Consider the following 25064-nt stretch of genomic DNA (forward strand, 5'->3'; position numbering starts at 1 on the left):
CACTTTTTGGTACAATCACGACATAACAAAATCTGAGCTAATCCTTAAGTGGAACATTTAGCAATTTCCTAAGATTATATATTGCCAGGTTATCACTAAAACCCTGTTCAAGTCAAAATGTATTCTCCACTGAAAAATCCTGAACAAAAGGTGTCTCATTGCTTTTCTCTAATTATAAGCCTAACACGCCTAAGGGAGAAAAAAACTATTTATTACAAATTACAGTATATTGTGGTACCTCCTTAATCTCAAGAATTAAGTTCATGATTGAGAATTTGTAGGGGAAAAGATTTGTGGCACAGTGAACCAATAAATGCTGTTATTAGTATTTTTTAAAATATTATATACAAATTTCTAAAAGTAAGTAATATATTCAGCACAATAAATGAAGAGAATGGCATTTACAATCTTGAAGTATACTATGCTATAATTTTCTTTTACAGTTCCTTGCTTATGAGAAACTTTATGGCAAGTTCCCTTCTCTGCTATGTTAATAATATGCTTGCCGATCGTATGGCAGAAAACTGTACGTTCCCAGGAGCCATTTTTGTATTTCTGTGTCTTGTCCCAGATCCCATATACTTAAGGTATTTCACATGTAGTAACTACAAGTGGCTGTCTTCTACCTCGAAGATTTTTAGGTCACCTGTTCAAGACAGACAAACTTTACACTACTGGATAAAAATCAGAATTAAAGGAGGCAGGAAAAAAGTTTCATGAAAAAATATCACTTTTTTATATATTAAAAACAGGGGCTACTATAAGTCTTTAGGTTAATAGTAGTCACGGTAGTGTCTTACACTAGGTCACTGGTTTTCAAACTGTGTCCCAGAACTCAAGACTCCCACCCGCACCCCTACATCCAAGTATGCATAAAAGAGCCAGGCACAACCCCAGATTCAACAAGAGCAGCTTTCCCTCCTGTGTGGTTTAAATGCTCATACTACTGAGCAAGACTTTTTCATTTATACTGAGGGATCCCTGGCTAAGAAATTTTTGAAATGCCACACTAAGGCAATCCCCAGAAAGGTCAATGAGCTCCCAAGGCCACCTCAGAAGCTGAGCAACACTGAGGGAGTTTTGAAATATTGGAAACAGAACGCAAACAAAAGATTTTTCCTTTAAGCAAACTGAAAAATTGAGAGGCAGAGTTCGTCACAACAAATAGTACATTAAGTCTGTTAGAGAAGGTACGTCTAGACATTTACATTTCTTTGGTTCTTGCTCTAAATTCTAATTTTCCTTAAATACATGGATATACTATGACAATACTTACTCTGATAGAAAAGGTGTAACTGACCGAAATGAGTGCTATTCCTACTCTCCCTTTTAACCATAGCTAATAGTCTAGCCAATGGATCCACATGGCCATATCCCAGAATACCACAGTTCTGCTGGTGGCAGGTTGCCTGACTTCCAAGGCTAGTTCTCTAACCTGACTGTAAACTCTCTGAGGAAAAGTCTGATCCACTCTGTTTCATTTTGCACACAGCAGACATTCAGGACATACTTATTCTTTAATTGGGAGGAAATAAAGCATGTCTGCATCCCTGACTCACAAAAACAAGCCCCATAAGTGATGATACATGCGATGCCATTCTAATGTCAGGGCCTCAGTCTCCCATCTCCTTTTCTCAAGATTCAATTTTATGCAAATCCAGACGATGCCACTGTCTTACAGAAGACTTAACAACCACCAGGTTTGCTCACTTGGTATGGACGAAGTGAGGTTTATATTCTTTGGTAGATAAGATGAAAGTATCAAAGTAAAGAAATGTATTAGACACATTTTATTCCAGAAAAGATAGATAATCCTAAAGAGAAATGTACTTTCAAAGCAAACATTTGTGTTGTTATTCTAAGAAATAATTTCTAAATCTTTATATCCTTGCAACCTCAGATAGAGAAGTGTTTGTTCCTTGTCCAGATGCAAGACCTATGTCTTCTAGAGGAGTGCTTCTCAAACTTTAATGTGCATACAAATCACCTGGAGAATCTGTTTAAATGCAGATTCTGACGGAGTAATCTGGGATTGGTCAAGATCGTACATCTAATAACCTCCCAGTAATGTTGATGCTGATGTTGCTGGTCCACGAACCCAACTTTGAGAAACAGATCTGATAGCATCCCCACAGGATCCTTACCCGCCAAACTTCTGCTCTACTCATTCTGAGGCAAATAATTTTATAGGCACAAATCTGCTGAAGGAGAAACTTAAACCACCTAAGACTAACATTATGTCAACATAAAAGATTTAAGTTCTATCTTGCTCAACTATCAACTGGCAGCATATCACCATGATCATACCACCATAAACACACTGCAAAGTATTTTAAAGCATTGATCTTATACTGGTTCTTTTAGAAATAACTTTCCTCAATAACAACAAAAAATTCAAGAAGTGGTAGTCTTTATTAGTTCTTTTATATTAACTACGACTGCTGATCCTATCCAAGCAGTCTATAAAATAGAACTTTTACCTAGGGGATATATAACATATACACAATGATATACATATCTGCAAAAAAATTCTCTTATCATTTCATTCAGGATATCATGAACTATGAGAACTCTTATGCCTAACCAAACTACTGTAGAAAGATACAAAAGGATTATACATAAATGGATTTACTGTAACTTGTTTTCAAAAATGAAAAATCAAGGAAAAATAGAGAATCCTGTTCCAAATTAAGCTAAATATCCCTAAGGGCTTGCAACACCTGCAAAATCAAAATTACTTCACAAATATTCAAGAATTAGTTCATAGATTTCACATACTGAAAAGCAAATTTAAGGATGATGAAGTAATATTTAAGTATTTTTATGAAGTGTAGATAAACGGAGTGAAAGACAAACATTGGTATTTTGGCCATAATAATTTCACAGAGCTCATTTGTACAGAAATGAAATCTTAGAAAGGTTAAAAATCACACAATGACTGTTACTATATAGAGCTACTATTATATTCTTACACTCCATAAATACTTAAAAGTACATGCACCACACATATACACACACGTACCTATTGTCCTTGACTGAAACATGCTATTTGCATTACTTTTTTGATAAAATTGTGACTAAAAAGCAATTGTAGTAACTATAGTTCCCCTCAGAAGAAACAAATGTATATAAAGTTGGCATAGAGATTGCATGTATTATGGAAAACATTGAAATGAAACTTTCTTGAAGTTACCAATAAACTAGTAATCACTGTTGGGCTTAATATCAAAAGATTTTATTTTTCTCTTCTCCAAACTGGAGATGGCCATTACACAGTTATTGTTAGAATTAAATTAAGTAACATACATAAACTACTTTAAAAGGAATAAATCTCTTAAAAGAAAGTTTAGATACTTTCCACCAGAAAATTAAGCCTCTACCCTGCCCTTTAACTCTGAAATCTGCCAAGAGACACCATCTACCAGTTACTTATCTCATTAACTTTGTCATTCTTCTGTACAGAATTACTCAAATATCAAATTGCTAAAATACAAGAATAAATATCTCAAATGTATAAGTGCATCCTGAAACTGGTGTATGGTGGAATTATCCTAAAACAATAATACAGATAGAAATACATTTTTTTGAAAATATACCAAACCTTCCCAATACACCTTTGTTAGGCTTAGGAGCAGCATTATAATTGGCATGAGCTTTCATTTGAGAAAACGTAGATGACTTATGCCCTCCATGACAGTACAGCAATGCCAGCATAAAGCTTTACCATCTCTGAGAATCCTAAACATGGAATGATAGATCTAGCAACAGGAGACCTAGATCTGGTTCCACTTCTATCTCCTACGAACCAGTCCCCTACAGTGGGACCACTATGAGCTCGGAGTATATCAGGTGGTATAAACAAAGTATGATTTAGCTAGAATTATCTATTCTCATGTATCTGGCTTGGTTGAAACCAAGGAAAATTTGGATATAAGAACACCCAATGACCTTTCTCTTCCCTCTTTAGAAAATCACCCTTCTGATGACCAGTACTATAAATGATGTTTCTTGTAAAGTAGAGTCAAGATGTCTATTCTTAAATAATCCTTTAATTTCTCTGTCTAATAAGTATGCATTAAACGTCTTTGCAACACTATACAAATTAGTGCCAAACATATTTACAACAGAGAAAAATTTATATTATATAAAAATATTTGTTATTTACTCCCTAAATCACTCAACAAAAGTTAACAGAAACATTTTTAGCTCAAAATAAAAATAAAGTGGGTTAACCATGCTTTTAAGGAGCTTTAATATATCTGGATTATAGCTTTAATTATAAATTCATACCATAACAAAGTTCCAGAGGATTACCTAAAAATTCCAAACCCTCAAAGATAGCAAAGGACAATGTTTTCCAACTGGCAGAATTCCTATACAGTGTTCTGGGGTTTGCAACATTAACAGTGGAAAAGGCAATGGTTTTAATCTTGCTTTTCTAAATAATTTTTCAAATAATGAATTATGGGATTTTTCTCTCTTCAAAATGGAACAGTTTTAGAGCCTCAGTGTGGATATTGAGTGAGAATGTACAAGTGATGGTAGAGACCAGATGAACATGCTCATGACTTAGGTTATTACACAGTTGAATAGTAAAAACCACCACAATGGCAGTTTTATACAGCTTTAAATCATTTTTATTCTTATTCATATGTTGTTTAATTAATATTATTTAATTTATACTCATAATGAACCACTGGTTAGGGGTAGTAAACCTAAGATACACTGGAGTTGAAATAAAAATTAAGGAATTTAAGAATGATGATAATTCTGACAAGCTCCTTAAGATGATATTAACTAGATCATTAAATTGTATTGATCTGCTTAAAATACTTATAGAACACACCTCAATGACTTCAAAAATCAGTTTAAAAATATAATGATGAATATATCTAATTTGGCTTCATATTTTTCTGGAATAAATATTAATCACAATCTTAAATTTCTAAATCAAATCTTAAAACTCTAAATTAAATATACACCTAGATAAGACCCAGCAATTAAACCACTAAATATTTACCCAAGAGAAATAAAAATAAACACAACAAAAGACTTGTCAAGAATGTTCATAGCACCTTTAATTACAATAGCCAAAATCTGGAAACATTGCAAATGTCTATCAACAGAGGAATGGGAACACAAATTGTGATATAGGCAACAGTGGACGACTACTCAGCAATAAAAAGGAACTAGTGATACGTACAAAAACATGGATAATCTTTCAGACGTATGCTGAGTAACAGAAGCTGGATATGACAAAATATATAATATATGATTCCATTTAGATGAAGTCTTAGAACAGGTAAAACTACTCTGTGGTGGCAAAGAACCAGAAAAGTGGTTGTCTTGGGAGGGATGCGTTGACTAGGAAGTGGCATGAGGAAACTTTCTGTAGTAATGGAAATGTTTTTTATCTTGATAGGGGTATGGGCTACATAGTTGTATACACATGTCAAAATTCGAATTATGCACTTAAGCTGTGTGTACTTCACTGTATGCTAAGTTTTACCTTAAAAAAATCAACAGCTGATAGATTTATCTTCAAACAAGAATTCAAAACACCAGGTCACCAACAAATTTTCCAACTTTTTCCTAATAGCATAACACATTTATACTTATGTAAAATTTAATATACATTTGATTGCAATTGCAAGCAGGGAAGAGAAGGTGATGGAAAGTACGAAAGAGATGGTAAAAAATACAAATGAGAGAAAATCTAATGTGCGTCCAACTGGAAAGAATAGACAGAATAAAGAAGAGAAAATGGTTCAAATTTCCCAGAATTGATGAAAAATAAGAATCCAGATCTCCAGGAAGCCAGAGAGAAAGGGAAGGAGTCAGATAGAAGGAAAGATCACCTAGAATGGAATGACAGCAGAATTCCCAGAAGCCCATTAGAAGTCAGAAGTCAGGTACGATATCTTCAAGGAACTCAGAGAAAAGTAACTATAAATCCAGAAGTGGGTACCTAACAAAATTACCATTTAGGAACAAAAATAAACAAGACATTTATAAACAAACAAATAAAATGAGTTTACCACCAAGAGACCCGCACTTAATGAAGTCCTGAAGGGCCATTCTATTTAATACTGCATCCTGAGCACCTTCTGCTTCCTCCCCACCACCTACTCGTGACCACACCTAATCTCCCTTTTTTGGCTCTACTTTATCTTTTTTCCATAACATCTCATCATCTTCTAAAATGTACAGTTTATTTTTGTATTATTTAACTTGCCAATTTTTCCCCCCACAAGATTGGAAGCTCCACAAAGGTAGTAATCTTTGCATGTTTTATTGATTACCATATGCTAAGCACCCAGAAAAGCACTTGATGCCTCTTAGGCAGTCAATAAATATTTGTTAAATGTATGAATGAATAAACAAATGATATACTTCAAGAAGAAGGAAAATAATTGCTATAGTCTGAATGTTTGTGTCCTTCCAAAATTCACATGTTGAAATCCTAACCTGCAAGGTGATGACATTAGCAGGTGGGGCATTGGAAGATGATTAGGTGACGAAGGCAGAGCCCTCATGAAGGGATTAGTGCCCTTCCAAAAGAGGCCTTAGAAGCTCCCTTGCCCCTTCTGCCATATGAGATTACAGCAAAAAGATGGCCACCTAGGAAGCGGGCACTCGCCAGATACCGAATCTGCCTGCGCCTTGATGTTGGACTTCCAGCCTCCAGAACTGCGAGAAATAAATTTCTGCTGTTTATAAGCCACCCATCTATGGTATTTTGTTACAGCAGCCCAAAGGGACTAAGACAATAATGCAAGAAGGACAATCAGACATGAAACAAGGACCGGGTAAGCAAATAAAATGGCAAAGCTGCATGAAATCAAAACTAATATTGTCTTTAAAAATAATAATAATGTGTTATTAGAAGGTCAGATTGGGTTTTAAAATCTAGCTCTATGTTATTTATAAGGGACACACCTAAAGCATAAGAATATGGAAAAGTTTAAAGTAAAAGAACAGGAAAAAAAAAGAGAGCGATACCAAGCAGGCATCAATCCGAACAACGTAGTTTTCTTATCATCAATAAAAATAAGTTTTAAGACAAAAAGTGTTAATAGAGATAAAGGGTCTCTACATGAGAAATACTCAAAGTTTAGATTCATTAAGGAGATATAACACTTCTAAATTTGTATGCACCTAAGAAAAACAGCCTCAAATGTATGTAAAGCTAAAACAGAGCAATAAGGAGAAATCAACAAACCATAACTCATAGTGAGATACTTCAACACATTTCTCTCAACTATGAATAAGGCAAATGACAAAAAAAAAAATCAGTAAGAAATAAAAGATCTGAACAGCACATTAAAAAGCTTGATTAGATGGGCATTCACAATAATTAGAGGGGAAATATCCTTTTCAAGCACATATAAATATTTACAAAAATTGATCATACATTAAACTATAAACTAAATCACAACAAATTTCGAGAAACAATATCAAATAGAACACACTCTCTGACTATAATACAATTAAGCTGGGAGTCAATAAAGGTAAATAAAATTTGGAAATCAAAAAAGAAACAAACACTTCTAAATAACTTATGGATCAAATAAGAAATCTAAATGGAAACAAAAATACCTAATAATGCATGATAAAAATACTACATTTCAAAACTTGTGGGACATATCAAAAGTGGTACTTCGAAGGCAATTTATACCCAAAATACTGATATTAGAAAAGAACAAAAAATTAATAAGCTAAGGGTCCAACTGAACAAGTTAGAAATAGAACAAGATAAACTCAACAGAAAGAGAGAAAATAGAGATAAGTTGAAAAATCAAAGAGAAATAAACATTAATGAGACCAAGAAAGGTAATAAGAAAAAATAAATAAATAAAAAGATAGGAAAAAAGGCAAATTTGGTTCTGTGACAAAACAACTTGTTGAATGGATGACATGAATGAATTAAATCTAACAGGCAATAATTTTCTCTGTGTATCACCTAAATCTCAGCAAAGGCCAAGCTCTCCTGCCTTCGCCTCCAACATGAGCCTTAGCCCTCTGGAGTAAGAGCAGATACTGGCATTCCTGACTCACTCACACTTCAGCCAGTGCAAATATTGCTCTCTACTTTACCCCTGCCCCACATCAAAATACTGTGCTTCTTCAAGTCCTGTGGCCTCAAGTAACTCCAGAGACGGTCTCCTGAATGGCTTCCCAACCACACAGGAGGCCCTTGCGCCTAAAGGCACAACCTAAAACATGTCATTCCTCCTTCTTCAGAAGACTCTTTACATACTGGCTCGTTCTAGGATCTTTTGCGGCTTGTCTTGCCCCTCATCCACCTGTAAGCAGCAACTAACAAAGTATCATGAAATTAATTTTTTTAATTGAACCTCACCAATAATTCAAACTTCTTCTTCCTGACCTCTGAAACTGTATCCTGCTCAATTTATATGCATGATCCAGACTCAGCCTATCTAAAGTAGTTTTCCTATAACCTCACACATTTCTTTCTGATAATTTCATATTTAGGTCTTCCCTAAATGTAATGCTTTTGCACATCATTCCTAAATGGGTTCTGTCCCATAAGCATGTCGTTAAACAACTGCTATGAAATCTTTGGCTGGTCTCCATACTAACCAAGTTAAAGTCCAGACTCACTTCTCACAATGTGGGAGTGATCTGTACTTCAGGAGGTTTTGCATGCCCTTTGGTCTACTGCTCAAAACAAAATTCTAAGGCACTTACCATCAAACATTAAGCCTCTCACTTTATCTATAAAGAAATGGTATGTCTTGATGTTGGTCACACACTACTCCACTCAATGTTTTCTTTTGGTAACACTTCTTTACTGCTCTCTCATCCTCTTAGGTCATCTGGCACCAGACACACTCTTCTCATTTTTAACTAACCAATTTGGTTTCTTTAATTCCAATTTGCTTTCCTAAAAGCTCTAAATAATTAATATCCATATTATACTTTAGCTTTAACTTTGCTTTTTCCACTGGAGAGCTGGTCATCCTTCACTATCGTAAAATCAGTCATCTCCATCTGGCAAACATGTTCAAGGGAGAAGGAAGGAGTCAACATTATTTGGCAGTTTCACTTCATAGAGGCACGTGTATCACAGTACTTCAATGACAGAGATAGCACAACATGCTACCAGCGCACACACACACTAATAGGCTATGAACTTCATTACCTGAGCAGGTTAAAAAACACATAAATAAATGAGCTAAGACCTTGCTAATTATAGACAGCAACAAAGTCTCTTTAACAAGAGCAGGCAACCTTTTTCAATTTAGTTATCCAATTTGGCTCCTTCCAGGAACACCTGGCCGTGATCTGGACCTCTGGTCTTTCTTTCATTTCAGAGCATACATTTACCTTCTCTGGATAAAATTACACTTTTTCTTTTAAATAGCAGAGCTCCATTGGCCTTTGAACTGAGTCTTAAAGCAGTGGGGTACAAAAGATAAAGGACCAGAAGGTAACTTGGACAATCTGGAGTCTATTCCTGCCAATGAAACACCATGACGATTGGGAAGGGTCATTTAACCTGGATTTAATTTCAACCCTCTCCAGAATGAAGAACAATATTTGACACTGACTTTAATAACACAGTAATAAGTTACTTTATTTGATATGAGTTTTTTAAAGCACAGCAATATCTGACTATATAATTATGAGTATACCCAGAAAAATTGAAATTATTATTGAAAATCATAAATCTATAACAACTAAAGAATAGCATATTAAAAAGCAAAAAAAGAACCAAAAAAAGCCCACATACTTTCTCTTTTTCCTCAGTAGATTAAAATCTTATTAGAAAGTAAAGATAAATGAAAGAATTACAAAGAGTAGGAAAGGAGCTAAGTATATTCTAGGATATAAAATACCATCTAAACTAATTATGATAGTACTATATCCTAGAAATTCTAATGCCATTCAAATTAACCTCAATGATGTTTTCAGAGACTTCCAATACTCAAAAGCCTGTAATGCAAAGAGCCATCAGGATAGGCCCCATTCATACATATTCCAAAATATTCTCCTCATTTGCTCCTAAGTACAGTTAGCACAAATAAAAGTAGACGGACGCTCAGAGAGGACTCTGGCCGTGGACTTAATTCCTCTATGGCCTATTTTACTTTGCTAAATTCTGTAGACAGCTGAATCTTATCAACCATCACACTCCTCGTGGAGATTACAAGCTGCCAAAACCAGAGTTTGACCAGCAAAAGTGTATTTTTGGTGTTACAAAATTTGTTTTTTGAATACCTTAAAATGGAACATGTCACCAAGCACTCCACCTCTCTAGATTGTCTCACACACTTAGGCTACCTGCCTGGCTCTCAGAGGCATTTGAGTTTGAAACCACTGTCCTGCAGAAACATTGTGATGCAACCAAGCTTATCCACTCACAGGCTTCTAAACCTAGAACTCTCTTTTTCTCTCCACCCAGATACCTAAATCCTACCCCTTATCCAAAACCCAGCTTAAATTCCACCTCTTCCATAAAGCTTACTATGAGAAACTTAGCTAGCTTAGAGTGATTTTTCCATCCTGCTAATTCCTGTAGTTCTCTTGACGGCTTCATTCTTCTAGTGCATATCAAATGGTGTGATTTCCCTTTACTGTTTAATTCCCCTGAACCAAATACAACGGTCAGGGCCTAGATGCCATATGCTTTATTTACTCCCGAAAATCTACTTAAAAACCTGCACATAAAGAGCACTCAATAAATGTTTACTGGTGATACTGTTGAAGTCAATGGTACTGGAAAGGTACTGGAAAGAAAAACTGAAGATCCCATGAGGCCATGACCTCTGGTGGAAAATCACCCAAAGCCTGTGCACTCTTCAAGGTGACCTGCTGGTCAATGGAGCAATGAAAATGGAGCACTATCTATCCCTTGAGCAACTGACCCAACAGGAGCACAGAAGAGATGACAATGCTAGTAAAATGAAAATACTCTCAACACAAGGGGAAAAAAAGCACAATCACAAGCTTCATAAACTTGTCTTAGTTTGCAAGGCAATCCGCATTTCCATTCTGTCTTCAATGTCTCCTTGGTAAATCACACAACCAAAAAAACTAGGTACTAGAAAATGGATAGTAATTCTCGTTGCAGTGAGGGTCTATTATTTTTCCTAGAAAAAAAGACATGGTCCAGAAGTGCATTTGTAAAACAGGCACTTTTACCTGCATAACAGGAAAAGGCACTTGGTCAAGTTTCTCTAGATGGGCACGCCCCCTTGTGGGCACTTCCTAACTCACCTCTTTGGAATGGTGGGTTGAGATTGTGGGCTGTTTCCTGACAATCATTTCCCTCACTTACTTATATAGTATCTTTAGATCTCTACAATATTGAAAGGTACAATAATATTATTAGGAGTATTTCAGATAACCTAACTCTCTTCTTTCATTATATCCCCAGATACAAGCTTATTGTTAAAAGTGAAACATAGTTTTGGACCAATGTATGCTTGAAGCATTTAAATAATAGATTCAAACTTACCTTGAAAGACCATAAGACTTACAACTAAAGAAAATAACATATGTTTTTCCCCTCAAAATAATATTAGAATCACCGATTGTAGATGTTGAAGTTAGTAATGTTAATTGAGTAAAGGCATTGTTTCTAAGCACTGTGATAAGGATAAAAAAACAAAATGCCCATACCTCCATGAGCCTACATGAATAAGATAAAATAACCACACACTAATCTCAAAATAGCAAATGTGTAAAGTAGATAATTCAATTCAACAAGCATTTAGTGAATGTCCATTACACGTACTAAGTCGAAGAAAGAAATTTGTTCTGATTTGGGTGGCATTTGAGCTGGTTCTTAAAGGAGGACTTGGATTAGAATTTCAGTAGGCAGAGAAGTGGCGGGTATTCCATTATTAAGTATTACTTATTCCATGAAGGGAATGAGACATGAACAAAAACTTAGAAGTGAGAACTTTCCGCAAATTCATGAAAAATTGAATAGAGAAGGGTATTTGGCAAGAGAAAAAGATTATTCCAAAAGAGAAATAATGGAAAAGTATGTTAGGTCCAGGATTCAAGACGGTTCATAAAGTCAGTCTAAAAAGTTTGGGTTTTAATCTACAAGACAGTAAAGATTCTATTAAAGTCTCTCCCAGGAGAACAACAAGACCAATGCAGGTATTTTTAAGGAAATATATCTTGGGATAATACACAGGATTAAAGAGGAATGGAGAAAAGTTAGAAGCCAGTTATAAAAATATTGCAACCATCCAGCAATCAAGGGTAAAAAGATACGGACTTGATGGTGGTAAATATATCAAAAAGAAACAAGCAAAAAATAACAACAACAGTGCAGGTATTCATTAAACAAATGTTTATTTAGCACTTACGGTATGCCCAGCTGAGAAACCATGCTAACTATAACAGATATAATCCCTGTCCTCCTGGACTCTGCACTCCAGTAGAAGAGAAAAACATCAAACCACCACAGTAACAGAGAGGCAGCTGGAGCAGCATGACAGCTCAAAATGAGATGTGGGAAGGGCAGAGGCAATATTCCTGAGATCTGGAATCCTAGGAACAAAGGCCCGACTCAGGAAGAATCTTGACAAACAATGTGACTCAGAATGAGTATAAGAGAGCAAAAGGTTGGAAAGAAAGGTGCCTGTTCCTATAGAATCAATCCTGTGGGCTCTGTTAAGGAGCCTATACTTAATATTCTTAAGAGCAGCTAGAAGTGACTAAAGAGTTTACAGAGAGGCATGACAAAATCAAATTGCACTTTTCAATGATTCTGTGCATGCTGGGTATAGAACTGACTGGAAGGGGCAACAGCAGTTTTGGGCAAACAGGTTAGAATGCTATTGCAGTGATCCAGGAGAGAGCGATGAAGTTTGATTCTAGACATGCGAAGTTAGGATATAAGGAGTCAAAGAAGTGAAAATGTGTAATAAGCAAGTGAAACAGTCTGAAGCAGGAAAACAGGGATGGAAATATAAATTTAGATTATCCATTCAAAGTTTCATTAAATAAGTGCTATGTGTCGGGTGACTTGTGGACAATGACAATGACCTGGAGACAAACTCTGGAGCAAGGAGAAAGGAGCTCTAGTCTACCTGGAAGAGAGCTAAATGAATGAGAGTGGACATTAAATTATTAACAGAATGCAATCATGTAATTCCCAACTCCTCTAGAATGTTCTGTGTTCATTAAACAATGATTACTAAGCATGCGCTTTTTCTAGGGCCAATGTGACATATTAGTCAGAACAAAGCAATGATTCTCAAATGATGGTCCAATACCCTACTAATCCCTGCAGATTTTGATTCAGTATATTGAGAGTAGAGCTTAAGAATCTGCAGTTTTAAAACTCCCCAGATGAATCTAATGGTCAGTCAGGTTTATGATACACTAGAATAAAGAATCTCTTAATGAGAGGATCAGTGCGGTTTGGACAAACTCCATTTGCCAGTGAAAATATATGGAGAATTATCAAGCTGGAAAGAACCATGGTAATTATCTGGTCCAGCATGCTGACTTTACTGCTGAGGAAACTAAAGTCTAGAGCGGCTCTATGTTTACCCAAGGTCTCTGGGCAAGTTAAGAGCAGACCTAGACTAGAACTCCAGGTCCACAAGACTCCATCTCTGAGCCTGCCCTGCTCCTTCCACTCCTCAAGTAATCCCAGCCTCGGGTCTTGAATTCTAAATAGTTCCTGACATCTGACTATTTATGCAAAATCTTCTAGGCTGATTAGAGAAGAGTTAGCCAATCAAGCCTTTTAAAACTCACAGACAGTTTTTCTTCAACCTAATTAAGCACTAGTTCTGGTCTTCTGATCTTAAAACACCCTTGATCTGTGTGTGTACACGTACGTGTGTGTGTGTGTGTGTGTGTGTGTGTGTGTGTGCATACATATACATTTGTCTTTTCATGTATTGGTTAATTCTGCTGGTCTTATTAGCTACATATGTATCAGCATCACTATGTGACAGGTGAACTCAGGTCATTAGTGCATTGTGATATCATATGAGCACATATTTAAAAGTTCTGATTTAGAACTGGATGCTCTTAACATTGTGGTCTGAGCCAATTCCCAGATAGGAAGGCTTCTATCTGTTGTCTCAGTGATATTCCATTCACTGGAGGTATTTCCTGTTAGGAAAGCTATAATATGGTGATTTCTACATTATATACAAAATCAGCCAGGACTACTCCAATGATAAAGAAGAAATGCTCTTTTTCCCCCCATTGATTGTTAAACATTAAAATTTAAAGGAGGCTCTACAGAGCTGTTGAATACTAAAAATTGAGGGAGAATTTACAAGGCTGACAATATCTGATGTCTGAAAACCACAGGTTGCTTCCATTACAAAATAAAAACAGCAGTTAAGATTTGTTAACACTGACTTCTTGCCTCAATCTTATCTCATTTATAACTTTAAGACTCAGTATAGATTTAAGGCATAGCTTTGGTATGAGTTTAAGGAAAACTTGGGAAGAAACCCAACCTACTAGCTAGAGAAGGTAGAGAACTTAGAAGCTTTTCCTGAAACAGGAAAAAAACTGCTGCAATTGTCCAGCTAGCAAGGGTTGAAAGTTCTGGATTGAGATAATTGATGAATTGACATAAAGTACTGCAAACCATGGACATTTAAAGATTCCCCATCAAGTTATACTGCAAAGGAATGCTGATCATCAGGCTCCATAACCTACAGAAATGCATGTGGTAGTGGTAATCTAGTAATATATTTAATTAAGTTATTGACCTACCTCCTGATTTACGTTTAAACTCTATAGGCTTATTCAATAATCAAGATAGACTGAGGTGAGGTAAACGTAATTTTTAATATATCACTTACAATTCAAAGAAATAATTTCAAACGAAAGATAATCACTTCACAGGATGAATTTTCAGTTTTATGAAAAAACTTAAATATATAAAGTACATTTCTTTACATAAAAGAGAACTCAAAGAAGTTTCTTACTTCTGTTTACTCATATTTCTACGCATTAACCATCTTCCTGAGAAACACAAAACTCCAAATCAAGTAAATTCTACAAAAGATTAATTACTCCTTTCCCTACACACATAATGCATAGATATGTACACAAGTACAAATAGAACAATCTGAGGAAAACATGTTGTTTTTGTGCATTTATTTTCTTTGATCTTAACCTACCTCTCACCCAAAAAATACAGTGATTTAGTATGATACAGTTAAGCGTTTACATAATAATTTCAAGATGGTGGATAAAAGAGAAAAATGTTACCCACAACGTACTTCAAAAGAATAGAATATATTTATATGAAGCGCACAAAGCAAGGCCCAACATTTCCTTTCTGAAACATGTGGCCAATTTGATGTCCCTATGTGGTGGCTAAAGAACACAAAATTAAAAGTTGTAGCATCTCTTTAGAGTGGTTTTGAACACACAACATTGTATAAAGCATTGCAAAATTTTCTAAACTTGTTCATTAGAAATTGAAGAATGAAAGATATTTACACAATGGAAAAGGTCTGATTTATCTTTCATTTCACTACCCTACACAAGTACTGCTTTACGTAAAAGCCAATGAAATTAATTGAAAAATTACTCCGTAAAAGTGGCGGGAGGAGGCAAAGAATTCTATGTACATTCAACTGTAAAATCTGTTATTAAAGAAAAAGACATGGAAACTATTTCGACAATATGCTTGTGAAAAATGAAGAGGAAAAAAAGGCTTGAAACATCAAAAATGTTGAGATCAAACAATACCCCCAACCTCTTTTAATACTCTAAGACTAAAAGAGTCTCTTCCAGTAATATCCAGGGGCTAGCTGTTTGAAACTGATATTTATGGAATCTAGATTATGGTGTGTACTGAGTCTGTTTGTTTTCCCAATGTGAGCAACTTCTCTTTGTAGCAACTCTTTCAAAGTCCTGTAGCAACTCAGTCAGTCCTGTGGCATAAGCCAAGAACAGTGACTGGCCAATGAATTAACCTCTTCATTCCTCTTCATAACCTCTTCAAATATGACAGAGATTAATACCAACACAACTACCTTTTTCTTTGTGTATCAAAACAAAGCAGAAAATAAATTTAAAATATGTCATCACATATACCACAAGAATTACTGATAAATATTCTAACAAGGAAGAGTCCATGGCAATACTGTCATGGGAGATCCAGATGCCAATGTGTAGGAATTACAAAGGACAGAGGAACATGCTGAACTGCATCATGGACATGTGATCATCAAACTCAGAATGAAGGAAACTCTGTAGGACAAACAGTTCAGGTTCCTTCAGAGAACAGGTTTCCTTCAGAAACACAGTTCTTGCTTTGCCTAGCTCCAACATACAGGAATTTCAGTTACCACAGTTTGGGTGAATAATACCAGTCACTCAACAATTGAGTTCAAATTTCAGTTACCATGGTATAGCAACTGTGGGTAATTAAGCTACAAACTTCATTGCTAGTTCTTCAGTTCACAGATCACTACATAAACATCAGATGCTCTTCATGATCAGTGACCAATCATGTCATTTCTTTCAAAGTCTGTCAGTGATGGGTCACTGCGCACAGACAGCAAAGCATGTAGCTGTGTTGCCTCCCTGTCTTCCAGTAATAAATTCACATGACATTTTACAAAAATTGATAATCAAAAGAGCGAACTGGCCAACAAAGATGAAAGTGAAACAAAGAAACAAAAAGTGATAATGTTGAAAGTGAAATTCTAATCAAAAATAAATGAAGTTATAGAAGAAATAGTTGACCATGGGAATGTTCGACACTGCTACCATTCAACAGACTCTAGATCTAGGACACTCTACCTCCTAGTCAGAGGAACTTAGTGAAGACAAAGTTATCAATATAAATAAAGAATACAGTTGTGACAAAAAGGATGAAGATGTCCCAGAGGAGGTGAGATGGCAAAAAACTTGACACTAAAGAAACTCTGGAAGATATTTTATAACATGGATAGGATAAAATGTTGAAAGCTGACCCAAAATTAAAAATGAGTTTGACAACTCACCATGACATTAAAAAGATGCTCACTCCATATCATAAGTTATATGACAAGACAAGCACTATTCAAACTACTCTTGATAAGTTCTTTTTAATAAAACACTTTAATTCTTAATGCTTCTATTAATGTTTTAAATTTGTGTACCAAATAAATATTAGCTTTCACTTACTTTTTTTCATTTCTCTATAGATTTGTAACCAACAGTAAGAGTTTTTAATGTTTTGACAAAAATGTTTAAAGGTTATTGAACAGGTGTAATTTTTTGCCATTAAGACCCCTTTGCACAGTTTCAGTTTGCACAGTCATTTTTATGGTCCAGCATTACCATGCAAAATGTACTGTCTGTACATCGTAAGGGAAAGAAAGGGATAAAAGAAAAATCGAGAAGAGTTGGGTCCACCCAGACAGGAGAGTGGAACAGAATAAACTACTATTTTTATATTACACAATACTACAGTTAAACAGTAATCTCTTCTTTCTCCAGCATGCCTTCCCCCTAAGTCACAAAAAAATGAGCATGCATGAAAGAGATGTCAATTACTAAGCAAGGACAATTACTAAGAATTTATATTCCTCACTTTTAATATTATATCTTAAAATCCATATATCCTGAAAGTCAAGACAAAATGTATTTTTATTTGTTTTATGTATAGATTAGCTGCTTAACCCAATATTGGTTTGTAGTAACAAGGAACATGTTAATTGTATGGAAGGAGGGCTGGCCCCGTGGCTTAGCGGTTAAGCATGCACGCTCCACTGCTGACGGCCCGGGTTCAGATCCCGGGCGCGCACCGCTGCACCGCTTCTCCGGCCATGCTGAGGCCGCGTCCCACATACAGCAACTAGAAGCAGCTATGACATACAACTATCTACTGGGGCTTTGGGGGAACAATAAATAAATAAAATTATTAAAAAAAAAATTGTATGGAAGGAGATGATAAAAAACTTTCTCCATTTACACTATACACTGTAAATTACCTACCTAATAACCTATGTCCATAATGACCTAATATGAAAATTAAAGTTCATATATACTGAATGTTAAAAATATTTTCCTGCCATTTAAGATGTCTAAAATACTCCATTTGAATCATGCCTGAATTCAACCTCTCCACCTACCACTACCTACGTCCTTTATCACCCTCCCTTTCTCCACTACCAGATTCCATCCAGGGTAATTAACTTGGGCAGCTTTCTTTTTTTAGGCTGAGTGACTTTAAAGATGAAGGCCAAAATAGCAAAGACTACGGTGTCTGACTATGCCAATGATAGTCACAAAACACTTGAACATCCATTATCACTTTTGTTGCTTATAACAGCCCTGCCTCAGGAGCAGACTATCACTATTTTCATTTCAAAATAGGGAAACTGAGCCTTCTTATGTTAAATTACTCACTGAATTCACAGAACCTAACTGACAATGGTACATCTCTTGACCCCATATCTCTCTCTCACCACTCCACAGCAAAAACTTCTCAAGAGTTATCTCCACCCTTATTCTCCCTGATCAACCCACTCCGCACTGGTCCACAATCCACTATGTCACAGAAATTGTCCTTACCCAGGTCCACAGTCTCCAGGTGCTAAATCCAACAGCCAGTCCTCTGTCCTCCTAGCTGTTTACTCAGCAGCACCCAGGTGGTGACTGGCTGAAACACTCCTCTCTTGGCTTCCTAGACATTCTCCTGGTGGTACCTCTGCCTCACTGGTTGCTCCTTTTTCCTCCTTTGCTGGTTTCTCCTCCCCCTAACTTGTACATGTTGAACTGGCCCTGGGTTCAGTTTTCAGACCTCTACCTACTTCACCCCTAAGTTAGCTCATCTAGTCACATGTATTTATATTTCTTTTAATACCAATAATTTCCAAATGGGAATCTCCTTCCCAACCTGACTATAAGCTTCAGACTCATATAACCAACTCCACAGTTAATCTTTCCTCCTGTCATATCAAACTTTTTATTGGAAATCCTCTTAACCAGGATAAGTGGTTGGCTGAAATTTTCAAAAGTTGAAAATTCTCTAGGTGAAACAGAGAATCATTTTTTAAAATAAATAAATAAAGAAAGAACACACACCTTAAACATTTTATTTCATTTAAAACACAAAGGTTCATTCAGTAGCCAATCTTTTCATATGAATGAAGACCAAAGCCTTTTCTTTGAATGTGGGACCACAAATAAATGTTCCATATTATCTTTATTTCATAAACTATAACACACTGAATTGTCCTATGATTTCAAGTTTCATTTTATCTAAAATAGAATAAGAACATAAAGACACTAACAATTCACTCTGAATGCAGAATGTTTATGAATTTTTATGACTTTTCTCAACCTTTTACAGCTGGCTTTCCCATACATAATTCTACAGCAATTTTTTACAAACCAACTTTATAAACTAATTTTTCAAATTAGTTTTCCAACAAACAATTCTCCTAGTTTTCAAATAGATAACTCTCTTTTTAAACTCAATATTCACCAGTTTATATGAGACTAAATGAATTATGTGATTACAATGATAAAAACAACGAGCATAAAGAGGCTATTGGTGGCATAAAATTCAACTGAAAGGAGCAGAGAAACATGGCACACTAAAAGGTTGTCTATTAGCTTTGGGTGTTTAGGGTGCTACAGTGGACATCAGGTAATATGTTTTACGGTAAAAATGGAAAGCAGTGGAAAGTATTGGTTAATCTCAGTCCATTAAGGGGATATGGCCTAAGAAAGTTCTTGATTTCCACTTCCCACTTCTATCACCATGAAGCCATACCTTCTCCAGCCCTCCTCACATCAGTAAATGGCAACATCCAACTGCTAAAACTAAAAATTTTTAATTCCTCTCTCTTCTTTACCAATATCTAAGGCATCAGTAATTCCTGTCTTTCCAGGAACTCTCAAAATATATCCTAGATGTATTTACTTCTCTCCATCTCCATCTCTATCGCTCTCAGTCCAAGTTGCCATCATCTCCCAACTGTAATAACTTCCTAACTAATCTCCTCACTTCTATTCTTGCCTCCCCCTTCAATCCATTCTCCACATAGCAGCCCAAGAGAACTCTGTAAAATGTAAATGAGATAGCATTGCTTCTCTGCTTTTAACTCTTAAATGGCTACTCACTATTCAAGAAATAAAATTGAAATTCCTTGCCATGATCTACCAGATCCTAAAGGAGCTAGCACCTACCTCCCTCTCCAGCTTCATATCACACCCTTCTCCTCTTTCCCACTCTCCTTAGGCACAATGACCCTCTTCCCCATTCCTCCAATATGTCAAATTCCCACTAGAGCCACTGCACATGTAGTTCATTCTGCCTGGAACACTCTTCCACTGACTCTTCATAAAACTCACTTCTTATTTTTCAGATGTCGCCTCAAATGTTATGCACCATCGGAGAGGTCTGTGTTGATCACCCTAACCAAAGGAGTCTTCCTTTGAGTCTTCCTTCTATCTCTCACATTTAAATTACTCTATATCATATCATCTTCTGTTTTTTCCTTCATAACAGTTACCAAACACAGTAACTATTTTACTTAATTATATGCTTATGTTTCTGTTTCCATTCACTAAATGTAAAGTTGCATTAGAGCATAAATCTCCTCCATCTTGTTCACCATTATTTTCTTACTACATAGCTCCATATTAAGAGTAGCTGCTTAATAAATATTTTCTAAATAAAAAAATGAACCTTCTGAATAAGACCAGCTGAAGATATTCTCTATGAGATCAACTGATATTTCTATGCATAAAAATCCTAAACTGATATCCATGAAAAAATCTGTACATGAATGTTCATAGCAGCTTCATTCATAATAATAAAAAAAACTAGAGGGGCCGGCCCGGTGGCGCAAGCGGTTAAGTGCACGCGCTCCGCTGCGGCGGCCCGGGGTTCGCCGGTTTGGATCCTGGGCGCACACCAATGCACCGCTTGTCGAGCCATGCTGTGGCGGCGTCCCATATAAAGTAGAGGAAGATGGGCATGGATGTTAGCCCAGGGCCGGTCTTCCTCAGCAAAAAAAAAAAAAAAAAAAAAAGCAGAGGATTGGCAGATGTTAGCTCAGGGCAGATCTTTCTCACAAAAAAAAAGAAAGAAAACTTTAATTAAAAAAAAAAAAAACAAAACTAGAAACAAACCAAATATCCATCAACAGGAGAATGGATAAACAAATTATAGTATATTCATACTAGAGAATATCACTCAGTAATAAAAAAGAATGAACCAGTAATACAATATCTCAAAAACATTTTATGAAAGAAACCAAACAGAAAAGAATACATTTCATTTGATTCCAATAAAGTTCAAGAGCAAGACAAAACATCTATGGTGATACAAATCAAAGCAGTGGTTGCCAATAAAAGGTGGAGATTGGCTGGAAGGAAGCACAAAAGAACTGGAAATGTTCTACATCTACATAGGTGTATGGGTTACATGGTTGTATACATTTATAAAAGTGATTAAATTGCTCTGTATGCAAATTTTATCACAACTTTTTAAAAGGACAAAAGTCCTAAATTTGCTCATTCAGATATCACACAGAATGAAGAAACCTGAGATACAGAACCATACTACTATCCTCTTTCACCAAGATCTACTTATTAATTTGTTCATTTGCCTCCTAAATTTCCACTCTTGTCTGGCAGAAAAATGAGAAGTTTGGACCAAAATATCTGATTAATTGTCTTATGTGGCAACATACTTGGAAAATATCTATCACTATGAAAGATGATTTATTATGCATTGCAATATGAGTAAAACATACAAAACTATGAAAAAAGAAAACATAAACCATTATATAAGCAGTTATAGAAGAACTAATCAATAAAGAATATTAATGGGATGCCAAGGTACATCAAATAACTGTGACGTGAGACACCCATCACGAACTATGTGCTAATGGACCCCCAAGCCATAAACTGAGCAAGAAAGTTGTGGTTTTCAACTTCTTTCTATCCCCCAAAAACACCTAAGAAATGCCACACATGGACTCACGATGGCATACTAATATGTGAAATGCAAACAAAGAATGTATAAGAACAAGAAACAGAGACATGCAATTAGAGTATATAAAAACCCTACATGAATTCAATACATACATTTTCTTATAACACACTCTACCCTCCGAAAAGCCATGTTAAGAATCACTATCCAGAGCTGCAAAGACCAAAACAGTGCCCATGAGCCACATGTAGCTATTGAGCATTTAAAATGTGGCAGGGCAAATGAGCAACTGAGTTTTTAATGTTATTAAATTTTAATTTTAAAATAGATATTCAATTCAATTATTGCAAAGTCTTAAGTATGTTTGGAATAACTTGTTATGTAAACCTACTTTTCCAACTATTAATTTTATGAAATATAAATACAGATCAAATATTTCCAATGAAAATTTAGTGTCATAATTGAGATGTGCTGTAAGTGTAAAATACACACTGGTTTTGAAGACTTAATACAAAAGAAAAGAAAGTAAAATAGCTCACCAATAATGTTTTCATTGGTTACATTTTTGAAGTGATATGTTGGATTCACTGGTTTAAATAAAATAATTATTAAAATCAATTTCACTGGTTTCTTTTTATTTTTTTAAATGTAGCCACTGGAAAACTTAAAAGTACATATGTGGCATGCATTACATTTCTACTGGATAGTACTATTCTAAAGCTTATATATCTGAATGCAGATTAAAGCCATCATTATGATACATTAATGATTAATATTTCAAACACCTCCTGACCTTTTCACTTGATTGTCTTCTTTTCTTTAGTTGAATGAAATCTGTTTCCACCCTTTCTGCCAGCTCTAGTTTCCTCTTGTTTCTTTTAAATGCAGCTAAACTGAATCCTATAAAAGAAATATTAAAAATAACATGTGAAAAACATTAGAACAATGGGACAGACGAGATACCTGAAGAGCCTTCTCAGGATAAAATCTTTAAGTTGGAGAAAGGGTTAAAAAAAAGTCTTTTCAATGTACATAGAGGTGGTAGGAGAATGAGAGAAATAACCTAATGTTAAAACATTAAGAAAACCATCAAATCCAGAGAGACAGGTGAGTCCTGAAGGTAAATGCTAGCCAGGGGCATCTGCTAATGCATGCCCCTGCCAATTTTGGTTTTGAAGGTCTCTGTGCATAAGGGACAAAAGGTAAAACCTGGAGACAATGTAGCATGAGAAAACATATTGGAGATTATCCACAAAAAAAGTAAGGAACCCCAAAGGGGGATATGCCCAGTGAAAGGAAAACTAGAAAAAGCAACCATACACAAAGAAACATGAAACTTGCAAGTTTTAGCCTTAGCTATAAATGTAAGGGAGAAAAAGTCTCTCTAGAAAATTCATGCCCAAGAAGGGCATTCAGAGAGGTTTAGAGGAAAATTCATATTACCTGTGTGGCCTGAAAAAAACAAAACCAAAAATGATCTCAGTGTGGCAGTGCTTCAAAAACCCATCAAACACAAATGCAAATACTCCCTGGAAAAATACACCTTAACTTACCAGACCTCAGAGAATTCCTATGTTCCAGGTAACATGAGTCCATAGTTTACACAAAATTCATAAAACACATGAGAAATAGACCATCAAGAACAAAAGTCAGCCAAAAACATAAACTGACCTGCAAAGACCTCAGATACTGGAATATTCAGATACAGAATATAGAATATGTTTATACTCATAAAAATAAAAGGAAGATATTGAAAATATAAGGAACAAAGATGATAAAATGACCAGGCAGACTTGAAAAAGAACCAAATAGAGCCCTAAAAATAAAAAAATATAATAATTGAGAGGACAACCTGGTGGCATAGTGGTCAAGTTCGCGTGTTCCACTTCAGCAGCCCGGGGTTCGCGGGTTCGGATCCCGGGCACGGACCTATGCACTGCTCATCAAGACACGCTGTGGCAGCATCCCACATACAAAAATGGAGGAAGATTGGCACAGATGTTAGCTCAGGAACACTCTTCCTCAAGCAAAAAGAGGAAGACTGGCAATAGATGTCAGCTCAGGACTAATCTTACTCACCAAAAAAATATATATATAATAATTGAAATTTTAAAACTTGACATACATATTTAAACAGCCAATTAGGTTCAGCTGATAAGAGAAATTATAAACTGGAATGTAACACTGAAAAGACTACCAAAGTTTTCTGATAATGGCGGACTAAATTATTCAGAGTAATTCGCCCTCTGAACATTACTAAAAATGTTGGATAAAATATGAAAATCACCCTCTTAAAAGCATTAAGAAACTTACAAAAAGTACCAAGCTAAACTGCAGGGGTAAACTGAGGACTAAAGCTATTATTATTATTGCACCATGAGCATTTGTGAACACTAGAACACTTGAGTTTGGTTAAATGGCATCAAGGAGAGCCGTAAGTCAAGCCCACAGCCCATTAAAGGTGGGGAGTTTTATAGGAGACACTTCCCACAATAAGCTGGGGATTGAAAGGGCTAATAATACCCTCACAGAAAGGTTGATCTGGAACTATGCAAGTCCACCCCACCCTCTATCCCAATATCAAGTGTATTCAGACCAGATTGTCTTAGATCATAGCACAACAGGAAAAAAGAACAACAAGAAGGAGGAAGGAGGGGTGGATAGGAGGAATGTGGCAGTGGGGGGAGGGGGCAGAGAAAAGAGAAAATACTATCCGTGAGAAGTTTTGGGTTGACTGGGGCCCTTGCATAGAATTGCAAACATGTAGCCTGGGTGGGTCAGGAAACATTAAGCTTTCAACTAAGTTTAAGGTAGATTCTAATTAACACTGTGTGAAATAATAGAAAAAATATATATACAGGTCTCTGCCCCTGGTTCCTGGCATAGAGCTCTTAAAAATCCTTGTCATTTCCTAAATGATAAGAGCACTATGAGTATCTTTTGTTCTAATATTTGGTCTTTGACCCCAGTTCCTGACACAGAGCTTCTAAATCCCTTGGAATTTCCTGGGTGATAGAAGTGTCTTCTGTCCTATTGAGGCGACTCTTGGTGGGCTCCTGGGCTCCTGGATAGCTTCAGGATGGGAGATGGTCACCAGGAAGACCAAGCCATGATTAGAAGCTTGGAACTTTCAGCGCCATCCCCACTGTCT

General features: G+C 35.9%; 1 protein-coding gene across 15 annotated transcripts in view; it reads right to left on the reverse strand.

Annotated features, from left to right (window-relative positions):
* TASP1 (taspase 1) overlaps positions 1 to 25064 on the reverse strand; it is a 254221-nt gene that overhangs the window by 171169 nt on the left and 57988 nt on the right. For all 15 annotated transcript variants that reach the window (XR_015555652.1, XM_087445629.1, XM_087445625.1 and 12 more), the window contains one exon: positions 22707 to 22813. Coding sequence is in view for 14 of the 15 variants with exons in the window: in XM_087445629.1 (XP_087301755.1) it covers positions 22707 to 22813 (107 nt within the window). In the remaining variant the exon portion in view is untranslated. The remainder of the gene's footprint in view (positions 1 to 22706; positions 22814 to 25064) is intronic.

The sequence above is a fragment of the Ceratotherium simum genome, chromosome 21 (genome assembly GCF_057802395.1).
Source record: "Ceratotherium simum simum isolate JZ-2026a chromosome 21, ASM5780239v1, whole genome shotgun sequence".
Taxonomy (NCBI): Eukaryota; Metazoa; Chordata; class Mammalia; order Perissodactyla; family Rhinocerotidae; genus Ceratotherium; species Ceratotherium simum.